At 35.4% G+C, this 15,917-nt stretch overlaps 1 protein-coding gene across 1 annotated transcript in view; it reads left to right on the top strand.

Annotated features, from left to right (window-relative positions):
* Positions 1-9,224: 9,224 nt before the first annotated feature.
* The window catches only part of LOC135692582 (uncharacterized), a 30,217-nt gene continuing 23,524 nt past the window's right edge, over positions 9,225-15,917 (top strand). The window contains exons 1-3 of the mRNA XM_065210767.2: positions 9,225-9,365; positions 9,466-9,618; positions 9,934-10,006. Coding sequence (XP_065066839.2) covers positions 9,590-9,618; positions 9,934-10,006 — 102 coding nt within the window. The 5' untranslated portion in view covers positions 9,225-9,365; positions 9,466-9,589. The remainder of the gene's footprint in view (positions 9,366-9,465; positions 9,619-9,933; positions 10,007-15,917) is intronic.

Genomic DNA, 15,917 nt, shown 5'->3' with positions numbered 1-15,917 from the left:
AGATATTTTTATACGTTCCAAAACATTTTTTAAAAGAAGTTCAACGTTGCATTTGCTGGCCTATTATTAAATTCTCTGCAGAGTTAGTGAGTTGAAACTTTCGACATTTTTAAATGGGCAAATGCTTAACGTTTAGGGGGGCTTAGCATGGATCTTGCCTTAACATTGTTGCTTCTTTGAGAGGCAACTGCCCGAACGACGCCTGAAATGCCAAAAACGTTGTCTGCCTGATCATAGGGCTTCACCCTTTTTAGTCCCGATGTCTCCTACACCTATACTTTTTCACATGTTCCACTTAGACAAAACTGTGGTTTTTTTCGAGGGGCAAATCACTGCTTAAAATCACGTACGCTCTCAAGAATAAATCACACTTTAATCACAAATTAATCACATTAATAAACAATCAAATTAATCACAAAGTAATCACAAAAGTTTTTTAAACGAATGTTAGAATCCTTGCCCATTTTTATTCGGATATGTTATTGAAAATCAAATATTTAGAATTTTCCTTTCACACTTTCCCGATCTTTTCATGAATACGTTGGAAAATCTGCAAACACACGCTCGAGAACAACAAGTTGCAACTGTTACATTTATGGGAAATAATTAATGTCAGATTCTTGTAATTTCCACAGATAAAGTTTGGTAATCAAGTTCCATATTTCTGGAACTTGTAATTTTTTATATCGGTGAAAGTTTCAAAAATTTCAGTTTAATTTCCCGATAGCTACATCACTTCCGAGGGCAGAGAACAGCGCAGATGCATTTGTCTTAATGTCTTTCACCAGGTGTTCAACAAATGTTCACTGTTTTTCTCATTTTAGGCTATTTGGATCCATGTTGCTAATGCTATTGTTCAGGAAAGATAGCTTTTTTGACGCATATTCAAATTCTTATGACAAAAGTAGCAGCCCACAGAACAGAAAACATGCATTTGCCTTTATGTCTCATTCAAAGTCATCAACAACTTTTCACTGCTTTTCACTTCAGGCTACTGTCACCAAGCTCAGGGGAGGATCCAGAGCAATATTGAAGGAGGGGCAGTAGGTAGCTGGGGCGCTAAAAAATTCAAAAATTGGTTACGAGAGTACGCTGTATACAACAGTTTCAGATACCTTTTCAAAATAAACAACATAACTTTGAGGCAATCCTTGAAGCAAATTAACCTATCGGTCCAAGAACCTTCTTCATCTGATTCTCATTCTACAAAAGGAGCGCACAATTTCCAAAAGGGGCGCCAGATTTGCTTCAACTCGTCGAGGAAGGGGCAACTGCCCCTAGTTGCCCCCCCCCTTAAATCTGCCACTGAAGTCAAAGCTATGCTGCTGTTCAGAAAAGACATTTTGCTTATGCTGCTGTTCAGAAAAGATATCTCTGTTTTTAGTTGATAATGTTATTAAACTTGTGTACCTTTGTCGTTTGCAAATCTGCAACGGTCAAAATTTTTTTCGGGATCCACCCCTGTGCTGAACTGCTAATTTATTTTCAATTTCACATAATATGTTGCAAAATCGTTGACAACGTTCATTGAGCAAGAAATTATTTGAGAGCACTTTTGAATCTATGATTCAGTTTTTTAAGAATCAAAAATTAATAAAAAAATGAATCACTTTTATCACTAAAAATCAAGTTAATCACACACAAAATTGATTTAATCACAAATTAATCACTAGTGGTTATTTATCTCGTACACCATTTTCAAGAGTGATTTGCCCTTCGGTTTTTTTCTGCAATGCTAAAAAGATTTCATTTTCTTTCTTATGTAGATTACAAATATACTCCTCTAGTTTTAATGCAAAAGCTATGCTCAAAAACACGAAACAATATTTCTGGACTTATTGCTTTATGTAAAATATTTCATTAGTAAGTCGAGTGTCCAATGTTAATGAACATCAAGAATGTTTTTGATGACATCATATCTATGCTGTTTCAAGATTGTATAACTACCTGCTAATCAATCACTATTATTGTAGTACACTTTTAAAGGGGAAAGAAGTTCATTATGAACATAAAATTTGTAACTGATCTTCTTAATTTTTTTGCAGTAATCTCAACGAAGTGTGGTGGAGATTCAGAAATATCGATAACACGATCTAGAATTCAAGAAGCATTATGAATATTACAGCTTCACAGCCTTTTCCAGAGATAAGCTATTTAGAGTTTGGGGATCGATATGGTGTTGAAGGCAAATCAGTGCAGAAATTCCAGTGGTGCAAAATGTTTCTACGACTAGAATCTTTTTTCGAAAACTTGGCCAAAAATTTCGAAATGATCAAGAAAAATTGTAGAAACACAATAGGCAAGTACCCTCTCCCCCTTTTTTGACGACCATATGCCTATGGCCAAAGCTCTAGTCCTCTTTACACGAGACCAGGCCGGATACAAAAGTATCCCAATAAAGTTTTGTCCATACCAGTAGCGTGGTTGCTAGAAATTGGTTTGGGGGCACCATTCTTCTTTGACACCTCTAGAGAACTACACTCTTGTTTCAGCTTCAGAGACAGCGAAACGTGATTGAAAGTGTTTCGTGAAAACCGCCATCATGGTTGGCGGCAAGAAGATTTGTTACAAATTACACGTTCTAGGGTTGCAGAATGTTCATCAAACAAATATTTACAACATAGAATAAGATTCCAGGAAGATCCTAGAAAGCCATATATTCATTTTGATATGAAACTTGAAAAGAGCCCCTCCCATCAGCTACCACGTCACTGGCATATCCTTCCCTGAGCGATGCAAATAGTGTTTGCGTTTCAAAATTTTCATTTTCCCTTTTAACTTAGCCATTTGCCGTAAATCCTCGAATTAGCCCCATGGGGGCTTATTTACTTTTTATATTTTTGGATCGGGGTTTATTCGACGGGTGCGCTTATTGACCATTTCTAGTTCTAGAGTGGGGACTTATTCGAGGGTGGGCTTTTTCGAGGGGGGGATGGTCAATTCGAGGATTTACGGTATATGTTTGTTTTGATCCATTCTATTTTGATCTGTTTTGAAAGTGCGTTTTAACGTGTTTGTTCTCATGCACTCAGAATATGGTCACGCTCGGCACGCTTTGAATGCTAGTCAAAACTTTATATTCGGAGATTCTCCTTCGGAGTATGGTTTGCGACGCAGCTTCGTTCGAACTCCGAAGTCAACACGATTGTATCCACGTTTTGCATGGACACGTCATGGGTTCGTTTCAGAATAGCGGACGATGCAAAAATGTGGATTGAAATTTGCTGGAATACTCGTTTGTTGTTGCTTCAGGCACCTGATGGGATTAATAGCAGGAGTTCATTTAGCCCTACTAATTATAATCATTCTTTTGTAGTGATGTTAAAGGGTGGGCTTATTCCCAAACAAAAGCCTTCCTATAGCCAATTTTTAGCTTGCAAAATTACCTCACCCTTCACAAATGTCTCCTGGAAACGTTCCTGGCTTCCCAAGGACACAAAATGAATAACCTGCTTTGTGTTGCTTAACTAATCAAAGAAATCTTCAACATAAGCAACTCATATTAATCCATTCGCTAAATGATTTCAACTATTGCTATTGCATTCAGACTTTTCTATATTTACATATCATATAATTCACAGTTTTGCATGACGTTTTCAGTAGTACGGTAATTTGGCTGGTAAAATCTGCTTTGTTTTGTTATAATGAGAGAAAATTTCTAAGATTTCAAAATCTTCAATCGGAGGCTAGGTATTCTTTTACGTTGCTCTTTTTTTGGCAAACCGTGCCTCGGTGTTCTTATAAAGTATACTATTTAAAAAAAGACTTTTAAAGTGTTATCATTTAGGGTACTTGCCATGTCCATTTCCAGGAAAAATTGGGCAGGCAACTTCTTTGGTACCTGATTTTTCAACTTCTTTTTAGAAAAAGTTTCTTAATTTTTCATTGAATTGATTACTTAGAGATTCTTAATAATTCTCAAGTTATTGGAATGAAAAAATAAACATTAGAACAGGAAATTGACTGTTATTCAATTCTGTTATGCGTTTAAATGTTAAGTTAATAAAATATCATCCCACTAAGAGCGGATTATCAGAGGAGCATAAACTGGATTGGTTAGTGTTGCCATTCATTCAGCATCTTTTTTTAACAATACTGGGCATCAGTGGCAAAAATGGGTATGATTCATCTCAAAAAGTAGGCTTACTGCTTAACAAATTTAGAAATTAAAAAATGAATCATCCAATACTGAAGGTTTATTGGCTACCTAGTTTAATAAGACCTAGAGAGTTCTACATGTGTGATAGAGGGTACCGAATATGTTTGTCTGCGAAGCAGGAATTGCCAATTTTTTGGAGTCAGGAATCGGGAACTGGCAAGTTTTGTGAGCGGGATTCGGTAATGGATAACGCCGGGATTTGGAAATTGATGATTAGAAATCGGAACCGGTTTAAAAACATAGCGGGGAATCGGGAACCAGGGGACCATTCGGTACCCTCGGATTATGCTTGCTTCTTAATTGTAAAAAATGCCTTGATAAGTAATCAATAAAAATCAATCTGTTCTCAATAATTATTTCCACTGGAGAAGCTTCTCTTTACCAAAAAACTTCTACTTGATTTTAGTCTATTCACCGTATGTATCGCTAAAGAAAAATTTGAGTAGAGTTTAAGGAATAGGTTTGATATGTGCTATGGGCCCTGATTGATACGCTTTAGAAAAAGGATTTATCTTGCTTTGAACATTCATGTTTAAATTGAATTCGTTTTCGGGGTTGCTGTTTTCCATTATATATCATAGTGCCCCATTATATATCATGTTTCAAGAGGGATGGTGTCCCTTTAAAAACACTGTAGAGGTGGTTCTGGGGGCCCATCTCTACTATTAGCCTTTTAGTTTTATCTGTGACCATGACAACAAACCAAAACTCAGATTTTGATATTCTGAGGAAAGGGATAGTTGGAGGGTCATGGTAGCCAACCTTCTGATAGAAGATGGTACCTGATAATGAGTGATGTTTTCCATTATATATCATAGTTTCTTTTTTCTTTACAGGGCACTAATTCCTCCAGCATCAATATTCGGCCTCCAAGGGTTCGATTTTGAGACAGACTTCTCACCACCATACGTACGTAAAAGTTAGCGTCAGTAAAAGGAACTTCTACTGTCGTAGTTTCTCTGCTAATGTATTACTGTACTGTTCATACTAGTATTGGTTTTTCGATGACATTGCCTTCTTTATATTTTGTTATTAAGTAGTTGAAAATGCTGTAAATTCTCAAGCTAGTGAGATGGTAGCATATGTGATATAATCAATGGCAGCGCCAGCCAACAAGCTCTGGGGGGGGGGGGGGAGGGGGCAAAAACAAATTTCGACCAACAGGGAAGCTAATATTTTCCGAAGGGGAACAATTCTGGTTGTGTAAAGGCAGTTTGAAAATCATTAGATGACATCATAAAATTTAGGCTGTCAAAATATTACTCCTCCCCCAACATTCTCTCTTTGAATTTAAACGAAATACAAAATTGATTCTTCTGATAAAGGGGGGGGGGCGGGTCCCCCACCCAATCTTCCCCTCCCCGTAGCGCCGCTACTGGATGTAATGCATGAATCATCTTACATGAATCAAGGAGATGTGGACATTTCTCTGCGTTAAACCTACAGGCGTTGATTCGATATAAAAAGCTGAAATAGTATCTTTTTGCATTTTAAATAGATCTTGTTACTTTATTACGGAGCACGGGACCCAGACCTTTTGCTTCTCCTAACCCACCCTCTCGACGCCCCTGCCTTCTGGCATCCCTTGGTTTCAAGTAATTATTGTCAGACATAACATGCAAGAAGATCAAACTGGTATTTCTCTAAAGCAGCTTCATTTTGCTTTGTTGTTCTGCTAGTTTGTAATTAAAGATGATTACGTGATGTCCATGTGTGATGTTCCAAGCCTTTTCAATGACAATGACAATTATTTCGCATGATTTAGCTGTGCACATTTGCTTGTCAAATTCATAAATGGGCTTGTTATTAATGAATCTAGTATTGTGGTCCTTAAAACATTTAATGGGTATACTCAGATATAAATTATTTTCACATAATATTTCAGTTGACCTCTAGTAATCTTGAGAATACATCACCTGCCTGAGGTTACGAAAGAAAAACTCCAAAAATGGACAGCAATTTTCCAAAAACTTGGAGTGGCCTCTCAACAGAGTGTGAGCAAGTATCCTCCTGTAAACAGTATTAAACAATGTCTTGTTTAATTGTCAATATATATTTGCAATTTGGTTTTCTATGTATCGTTAATAATACGTTAGACTGTAAAATTGTTTTTAAAAGTTTATATATATTGAATTTTTTTTTAATTTTATCCAATTTTCTAAAATTCTATGATTTTTTGTCAGCTTGCTGAAGGGCCACGCTCCTTATACATAGAAAATTAAATTAAACATTCGAAAGCAAGGTGCTGGATATCAAACACATACAATATTTGTATTATAAGAACAACATTTATAAAAAACTGACTGAGATTTGCCCGAAAGATAAGAGCAAAATAAAGAGCAAGACAGACTAAGATTCAACAAAACTCAAGCAATAAAATACCAGCAAAAATAAAAAAATAAAGAATAGCAGCAGAACAACAGAAAGCAATAAGCAAAACACCATTCAAATAACAGTTGCAATAAAAACCTTACCAAAAGCGACAATATCATAACAAATCTTACACTGCAGGTATAAGTACAACATCTCATACAGAAGATTTAATTACCTTATCAAGCACATGTTATGTCCGGACACTACACTCTTTTCTTTATAAGTAACCTGCATGTAGAAGGCGGGAAAAATTAAAGAACCGTTAGTACTATAGTCAAAATCCCTAACGAAGTTTTAGATTTTGAAGATTTTTATTACTGGAAAAATCAAGAATTATGAAGCCTTTTACATTCATTTGGAGGTAAACATCAGATGAATTGTGTTATAAAGTTAGCTATCGAGCTTTTTGTTGTGTAATGCTTGTTTGAAACCAAACAAAAAAGGCAAGCTCACTTCGCAATTTGCATGACACTAAATATGCAGTTAAATTGACAAACTGTTAGTTCAAAATTTCGAACAAAAGAGGTCCAAAAATAAGAAACTTCAAGAACTAGTCCTCGAGCTAGGTTTTTTATAAAACAAGTATGTATTATGCACAGAAAATTCGATTACAAAAGTAAGAAACAAATAAGAAATACACCAAGGTGGTGGTGGGGGGTCTGGGGCACAACCCCCAGAATTTTTTTGGACCACGCCCCTCAAACACTCGCAAATGCGGGGAAACGTTTTTGGACAAATCTCAAGGACCATACTTTAGAAAAGTGGGGGGTCCGGACCCCCCATTCCCCTCTTGGGTACGCCACTGCACCCCTTGGACATGTCGTCCGCGAACCATACTAGCATCTTCACTCATCTAGCATCTCAAGGCATTAAAAAAAATAATGGTATCCATTTTGCACCTCAAGTCTCCGCCTTAAGTTTCTTTTCATTGAAATTGTTTTTGGAAAATTGGCATTTGTGACTCGCCTATTTAAATTTCCAGAATTTCTTCTGTCCAGTAAGTGCTTTTGTGCTAGTTGCTGATGTTTTGTTTTTAATCTTTAGTTCAATGTTTTATTAAAAATAATCTTAAACATTGTAAACATTGCTGCTTTAAAAGGTGAATCTTGTATTTTTGTTTTTGTTGTTGCTTTTAATAACTTTAAACAAGTTGTAAAAGCTCTAATTTGTCAGGGATAGTAACAATATAATAACAATGAACAATTATGATGATGATGACGATGATGATGATGATTACGCTGTCTTCACTTAGTCAGACTTGTGACGTCACTTGATTGAATAGAGGGGCGGAATGAGGGCTTTATTTTCTTGGAGATTTGTTTGTTATTTGAACGTGAAATTTGTAATTGCTTCCCAGGTGTTCTTGATTAATCTTTTTCGAATACAATACGATCCCAACAACAGGATCGCCACAAATGTCGTGTTCGGGGATGTGGGAGCAAAAAATTCCTCTCTGGAACAAGGGATTGTCGAAAAAACAATCAAGTATCTTCGTCAACGAGGACTTTACACTCAAGCCATACATGCAGAAAACATGCCACAACAATCTTCTAGGCAAATACCTTACTACCCTTTATGGGTTCATGCCCGAAGGCCCTGCTCAAAAAATCTCTAAAGAGCTCCTACTCTTTCGAAGCACATCATATCTCTGGCTGACAGCTGGAATTTCTTTTCCACAGGGCCTTTTGTTAATGTACTAACTAGTTGGCGATTGCCCCTCCAGGCTCAGTAGCTTTCAATTGTTTTAGGCAATAAGTTATTGTCCTCTTCTTTATATAAAAGGGGTTTGCCCCCCCTCAGCTAATATCCCTTCGAATTGTCTATGATTCTCAACCCTATCCCGTGCACCCAATCAAAGAAACTAGGCAAAGTGGATTGTCATGGCTAGCAAGCATGCCAGTTTTTAAACCAGCATATTTTTTAGGGCTTTGTGGAAAGAAAGGATTCAAGGTAGCCTCAAATTAAATGCTTATTAACGCAAATTTGTATGTAATGGTAGGGAATATGGGCTCTGACCATTATGGTCGAGTAGCTGAATATCACAAGAGTAAAGTAACAGAAACATTCCATTTTAAAGATGTTTAAATATTTAATGATAGCAGAGCAGGAGTATTTATGTCTTTTGCCTAGTGACATAACTGTTTAGGCACCTGCAAATCGAAGAGGCATGTTAGAAATTGTTAATTTTCCAGTTACTGTTTTAAAGTCAAAATTAAACACGCAATTAATAACTACAAATTAGTTTTATATCGTGTAATGATGCCTTGTCTCCATGTGTGAAATTTCAAAACAATCCCGCCTCAAATATCTAATTTTCAAAAATTCACAAAAAATGTTTATGACAATCATCAGTTAAATATTGTTTACAATAGAGGTGCTAACAAGGCTTTTTTATCAAGAAGATAGAAATTTTCCACCCAAAAGCCATTTTGCCGTTGCTAGGGAGCCTTCCTAACGGCAACATCGCAAAAAAGCACTTTCTTTCGTGACGTAACTGTTTGAGCGATCATTGGCTGATTTCGACCTTTTCTTGTATTGCGGCTTGTCCTGGCGCCAAATCAATAATAGAGCATTGACAGCAAAGTTGTACTTTAGGTTCCCGTATGTAAAATACGAGGGTCTTTCAAGCGGCACACTGATTGGCTAGTTTTAAAATAGAGCCAATAAAAAGGACATGTTTTGTTGTTTATTAATCGGTCAACAGAGCAAAACAAATGATCCACCGATTCTTTACATTGTTGTAACCTGTCATGTTATTCTGAAGTGTGTGGTATTGTTCTATTGTTATCATATTATGTTGGTTTTTCGACTTCCTATTGTTCTATTGTTTAAGGTTTGTTTCTCTTTTGTTATTCAGCTGTCATGTTGATCACGAATTTCTTGACGCAATCATTGTGTTGATTATAATACTTGCTGTTTTGTGCGCTTTATAGAAAGTAACTCAGCCCATGTTGCTTGGAGTGAGTTGGAAAAGTTTACCAGAAAACAACACGTTAGCCATGGCAAAGTTATGCTAACTGGTAGCCCGAATGGAAGTTCGAGAACAACCTTGGAAAGATGACTAGCTTCCTCGATGGCAAGAAGGGGTAAGGAATGATTTTAAGACTCACGGTGTCAGTGTTAGGCCGGTTTACCGGTGTCTGCATACAAAGCTCGTAGAAGTATTCCAGGATTTGTAAGTTTCTTCTTTCAAGGATTCTCGTGTCCAGCGAAAGAATGTAAGCTCAATATGTTGATACATCATTTTAGTATCATTTACTTTGAAATATTGAAGTTAATTTGGGCATTGAATTTAACAAATGCTGCTTGAAGTATTCCATTACTTGGAAGACAACGGGTTTATACACTTACAAGTAGGTCTTCCGCGCATGATATAACACTGTCTCTCTTGTTTACCATAGGCGCAGTTTAGACAACATTATAGCAAAGCTTTCCAAAGTAAAAAGCTCAAGAAAAGGAGACAGAATTCTACTGGTAAGGTTCCATATGTTACTTTGTATGTTTTGAGATTTGCAAGCGAACTCTTGGTTTTAACCCTTTGTGTGATATCAAAGCTGACTCGCGAAGCTGTTAATTTCTCGTTCGGCATCGGTCACGAAATCGTTTTCTAGGTCAATCGTGCTACTTACACAACTTTAAATGTTGTTTATAAGTTACTTTCGCCATTATAAACGTTAGTATCGATTCTTTTTTTCGAAAATACCCCGAATTGCTGTGGAATAGCAACACCCAAAGTTACATGCTAGGCCAATGGAAACTTGGCCGGCTACACTCCAAAGACTGATGGCCAGCGATGACCATGTACTTTGTGGATCGCTATAATTTGTAATGTATTTACATTTTCCATTTTAATTATGGACTCGTTATGCAGAAAACGCAAATTGTTAATAACCCAAAGCCTCTACAACGATTCTTGATCTTTGCATGGGTAAGATTAATGTGGTAGTAGAAGGGTAACACGCTAATGCAGTTCATCACAAGCCATGTTTCATAGTTCTCGTGACAATCTTCCATAACTGCTTGAATATCTTATCATCAATTTGAACAGTTGCAGCTGTTTTATCCAGGTCCATAGCATGCTTTCATTTGAAAAAATAAGCGAAAAGTTTTTCATCGCTACCCACTTAGTCAGTCAGTCACGTTTTTGAGAAAAATAGGGTATGAAGCTTTATTTCTTTGACACGTTGATGTACGTGACTGTTTTAAATTTGGAATTGAATTTTATCAGAGTAATAGGAAACTGAATTAATTAATGCTCCATAGTTCTGGAAAGACAATCAGGTTTCTTGTTCGAATGAATGGTCAAAAGAGCCCCATAATTAGGAAATATGTTTTCTTATCTTCAGTTGATTAATTTCAAAACATTTAGTTTTTGACATTCAGGAATGATATTTCATGACCAGTTAAAGAAATATCTAGCGTATGAACGTATCATTTAATTACCTTCTTTGACAGTTTCTATAATTGACAAACATGTAAAAAAGACAACGAGACTAAAAGGGGTTTAATAGTTCATTTCAACTTTTTTGTTTCTTTATATGTCCTATCAAAGTAAAGGCAGTTATAATTTCCCACATTATGAGTTGTAATTTCCTCTTCCCTTGGACAATGCTTAAGGCATAGTGGCGATACTTAATATTAGTTTCGTGAAAGTTACATTGTTGGCGGGGGAATTTTAGTGAAATTCTGTGTACCTTGATATTTTCTGTAAAATTAAACAGAAAGTTTTAATTTTCATGTTGATGGCAATGTTTGAAAACAAACCGGCAGTTGAGTCCTCCTATGTACGTGTGCCAATTGATCAGGACGTTAAATCTGCCCATGTTCTAAGATTAGGGCGCTATTGTCAACGAGTAACACGTATTGGACACTGGATGGGCACCTAAAGATCTGATGCTTTCACCGTTGTACTCCTCTTGTATACCTCGGCTGATACCTTTCCTCAGTCATCAAGGGTTTTCTCAAAAATCTCATCAATAGCATCGCTTAACGTAAGCACCAGATAAACATATTGCTCGGTCATATGCCAAGAAGCTACATCACACTGCCTAACCCCGTAAAAAACTTCGCTGATTTAATCGAGAAGCAAACTAAGCCAAGAAATGTCAGAAAGTTTCTAAGGGTGATAGAGTTATAGTTGAGGCATCGGTCCAATCAAAGGTGTCTGGCTTGATATTTTTAGCTTGAAGGTATTCACTTCTCTATACTTAAACTTTTATCCATCGCCAAGCCCAGGTTGTAGAGTCCAAGGTATTTTTGCGGTTAACGAGCTTGCATGCGCATGTCCTGATCGGACGAGCAGTCACGAAGCATTTTGTGTACAGTAACTTTTTTAGGCGAATTAAACCACCAACAAAGGAATTGCTTAGGTTGGGATGGCCCGATTTGACCTCATTTGGCGTCGAAAATCTTCGCACGAGAACATGACCGGTTTTTAAGCTAATTTCGCCTTGTCTTTGGTGCCTGTTTGTGCATGGTTAAAATATTTGTTTTCCCATGCCGTATACACTGTTTCTACAGACAGTAGAGCTTGTCTTGTCTGAGTAAGACCAGTGTGTTAGACCGAAGTTATATGACATCAGGGTCTTTATGAATCAACAATCTGAAAGCATGATTCTTCAGCTAGTTTTCTGAGGCATTAAAATTGGCTCAGTTACCTAAAATGCCAAATATAACTAAATTGCATCTGCCAAATTCACTGGAAATACAGCTTTTCACAGCCTGTCGGTTTCGTAGGCTGGACAAATTAGCTAAACAAAATTCTAAATGAGTAATAAAATTTTTGCTGGGAAGAATATGTTAAGCAGGTAGATCATCAACAGTCAGTATAAAAACTGCTTGCTTGAATCCCATAACAAATGCTTTGTATCATAGGGCGTGACATACAAATTTCTTTCATAAAAGGGACGCCTGGTCAATCTAAACAACTTCACTTTTGGCAAGCTTTATATCAAAATTTTATATTCTTCCAATTAGAATTAAAAGTGTATTTCACTCAGGCAAAGAATGAAAGCAAAGTCCCTATCAATTCAAGCGTAATTTAGATGATTCATACCATAATTAAACAATTTTATTTTTAATACCATAATTTTCTAAACTTTTGTACAGTAAAATTATACACTTAAAACAGTGTCAGTTAGAATCAGAACTCACATGGGTTTAATTTAATGTTTTTTCTTTTTCATTTAAATTTGTTTTATTTCCATTTCAAATGATATAAAGGCTCCAGCATGCAAGTTCTAGTTAAAGAAGCATTCAAATATATTAGAACTCTTACAAATAGGCCCTACTATTGTTTACATTGATATAGCTGAAATTTATGCTCATAAACTTAACATTTATGATTTATGTTCTGCATGGCAATATCCAACATGATGGTTGGTAATTTTTTTAATTCAGTGGTATTCCTATTTTGAACAATAATTTTGTCAAAGAGATTCACAAAATTGTAGAATGATAGGCAGGAATCTAGTCTTTTATTTTTTAATTTACTTTGATAAGTTTTTTAGTTTTTTTGTGTTTAAGATAAATATGCTCTTTTACTAGTCAGTACAAGTTATCTTTAAACTAAACATTGAAATATATTCAGTGCAATTTTTATTCATTTTTGAGCAATGAAAAAAGAAATATTCAATTTCATTGCATTGTACAGTATATATATATCATTCACATAAGACCTTAAAATGAATTTCTAAATTAAAAAAAAAATGAATTTCTTTTCTGTTTAAAGTATTTTTAAAGCAATTGTTGGATTGGCTGGAAAAAAGCTAACGTTAGAAATTTTCAGCTTCTCATAAAACGAATGTTTAAAATTTTCTTCTATTTCTTCATCGTGTTTGTTTCACACACTTTATGACACTCCATCTTGATCATCACTAATCATTTATTCTTCAAATCAGTCTTGGAACTTTTGCCTGGATTTTTGCTTTTTACCGTTTTTAAAAGCTTGTCAAATAACATTGAATGTTCTTCTCTCAGTATATTCCAATTTTTGGATTCCTAAAATCACTCACATTTCGAAAGTAGTTTCATCCAGTATTAAGACTTTGAGTGTTGAGCTTCTTTTACAGTGTCAAGCATATTTAGGTCGCAAGAATATGTACACTGAGTCAGATAAAATCGTTTGTAAGAAAGGCTGTTGTGAGCATCAAATTTTGAAAATCTAAGCGCTCAGTTATGCAATGTTATTAACCATAATGTTGGAATCAATTGTTGGGTCATTTTGAAATGATAAAAATCTCTGTAGTATGTAGTGCCCACGTTAATACGTTTCTAAATAATTAACTTTAACTCCAAATGGTTAAAATCATCAAAGTTTAAATTGGTTAACTTTCACTTAACTTGACAATCGATTTTAGGCCTAACTGACCAAAATGGATTAGTTGTTTGAATGGCTTGAAAAATGAGCCACGTTGTATTCATACAAAAAATTTAACGAAAACTCTTAGCGACAACGACATAATGAGTAAAAGCGTTAAAATTAACTCTGATATGTTTTGTTTAAAAGCAAAAAGAAACAGACAAGAAACAAAATAGTGAACATTTTTGTCTTTAGTACCAAATAAAGTATCATAACAAGGGTTCCTCTAAAATAATAATGGCAGCCAAATACATACTTTAGTCGCACTGTGTATCATTGAAATAGGCCGTAAACAAAAAAATATACAGGATAAAAGGTTTTAGAAGCAAAGACGCAGACAGAAGCCAAATTTGACAATGTTAAGCTTAGACTCCTACCCTAAGTTGAAGCAAAGGTTGAACTTCTTTTCGATTCTTCTTCTTCTGAAAATGTCTTAACGTTGTTATGTGCCTTTTGTCTATTGCCCTATTTTGAGTTTCAAATACACCGAATTTTCTTTAAAAACCGTCCGTTCACAAATCTTTAAACCATAGTTACTGGCACGAGGTTTGACATGAAGAATTGGCAAAAAGTGTCAAAGGGGATCAATACCACTCTGTCTTTTACAAAGACGTTTCCAATTTTGTTGTCTCACATTCTGAAAGGCAGGCCATTTCTATTGTAAATAAACAAGAAATATCAAGAAATATATGACTAAAAATTACTTTAAAAGTCATTTCTTTCCAGGATGACTTATCGTTTGTGGAATGCAATTGGAATATTTTTTTTGTAAAAATCGATAGGATTATTAGGGCCTATTAGGGATAACTGATTATTAAGGGCAAATTTTGACATCAAAATTCAGAGGAATAAACCGTGTTTTATTTGATGCATTGCCAAAATTCGGGTATCAGTAAATATTCTTCCCTGCTTTCTCTGGTGATTCAACAATTCTTCAAATATCTTTTCTAACATAATTGTTATAATGATATTTCTTGGCCCAAAAACTAGGCCCAAAAGAGTTACCTTCATATCATATTGGTTGTTAATTTTAGGGTTGGTACAAATCAAATTTGAAATATTCTAAAAATTATTCGTCTTTTCAATAACTAGAAACTTTTATAGCTAGTAACTTTTCTAAATAGAAAGAGGTCTTTAGAAGATATAGAAAAGAGTGAAAATCATCCTAGCTAAAGTCTGAAACTTAATTTAATAATCTAAGGGAAATTTTCCGAGAATCGCTTAAATAGATGAGTTATGGGCTGCTATTTCAAAATCTTTTGTACTGAGCCATGATGCAATACGATGATTTAGTTGTCACATGCAAATTCTTAAGCATATCTAGTTAACAATAACATCTACCACCATTCTTGACCTTAGACTGCATAGAGTTATCGTTTAGATATGCAAGGACCTGTAATATAGGCGTGTTAAACTCGTAAGGCACAAACACTCTGGTATGATGTAAGATGAGCCGGGCCGGTAAAATTATAGAAAGTTGTGAATAGATTAATGCAAAATCATATCTTTGATTTTCCTCCAGTACTAAGATATAAGTCTTATCATGAGCAACCAAAGGTTTCTTAAGGCTTTATGTTGTCACTGATTAACATAAAACTTAACATTGAGTCAAATCCTGCTAAAAAGACATTGAACGTCCTGCAAGTGATAACAGCAAACAGAGAGAACTGGAGACGAATGTTAAAGACATAATGGCGGAAAACCGCTAACCGTGTATTTTAGTTCTAGTAAAGTTCCTTAAAAAACAAGTCCAATTTGCACCAGTTTTTCACCGCCATGCGTGAATTTCAACATATTACAATGATTGATAAAAGTACAAAGTTTAAACGCGGTATCTGGAACTAGAAAATATTGCACTTGAATTTATCAAAGGCCAAGAATTACCCCAATACTCTTTTGCTCATTTTCAAAATCTAAATTGTTCCCTTGAATCTTACAAACTAAAAAAGAAAGCATTCTATGTGTTTGGTTTGAGTCTCAACATTGTATCGCATCTTCTACTTCTACTCTGAAACCCCTGTGCCG

The sequence above is a fragment of the Rhopilema esculentum genome, chromosome 3 (assembly GCF_057945365.1).
Source record: "Rhopilema esculentum isolate cy_ngs chromosome 3, ASM5794536v1, whole genome shotgun sequence".
Classification (NCBI taxonomy): domain Eukaryota; kingdom Metazoa; phylum Cnidaria; class Scyphozoa; order Rhizostomeae; family Rhizostomatidae; genus Rhopilema; species Rhopilema esculentum.
Note: the sequence above shows the minus strand (reverse complement) of the source record. Positions and strands in the feature narration are given on the sequence as shown.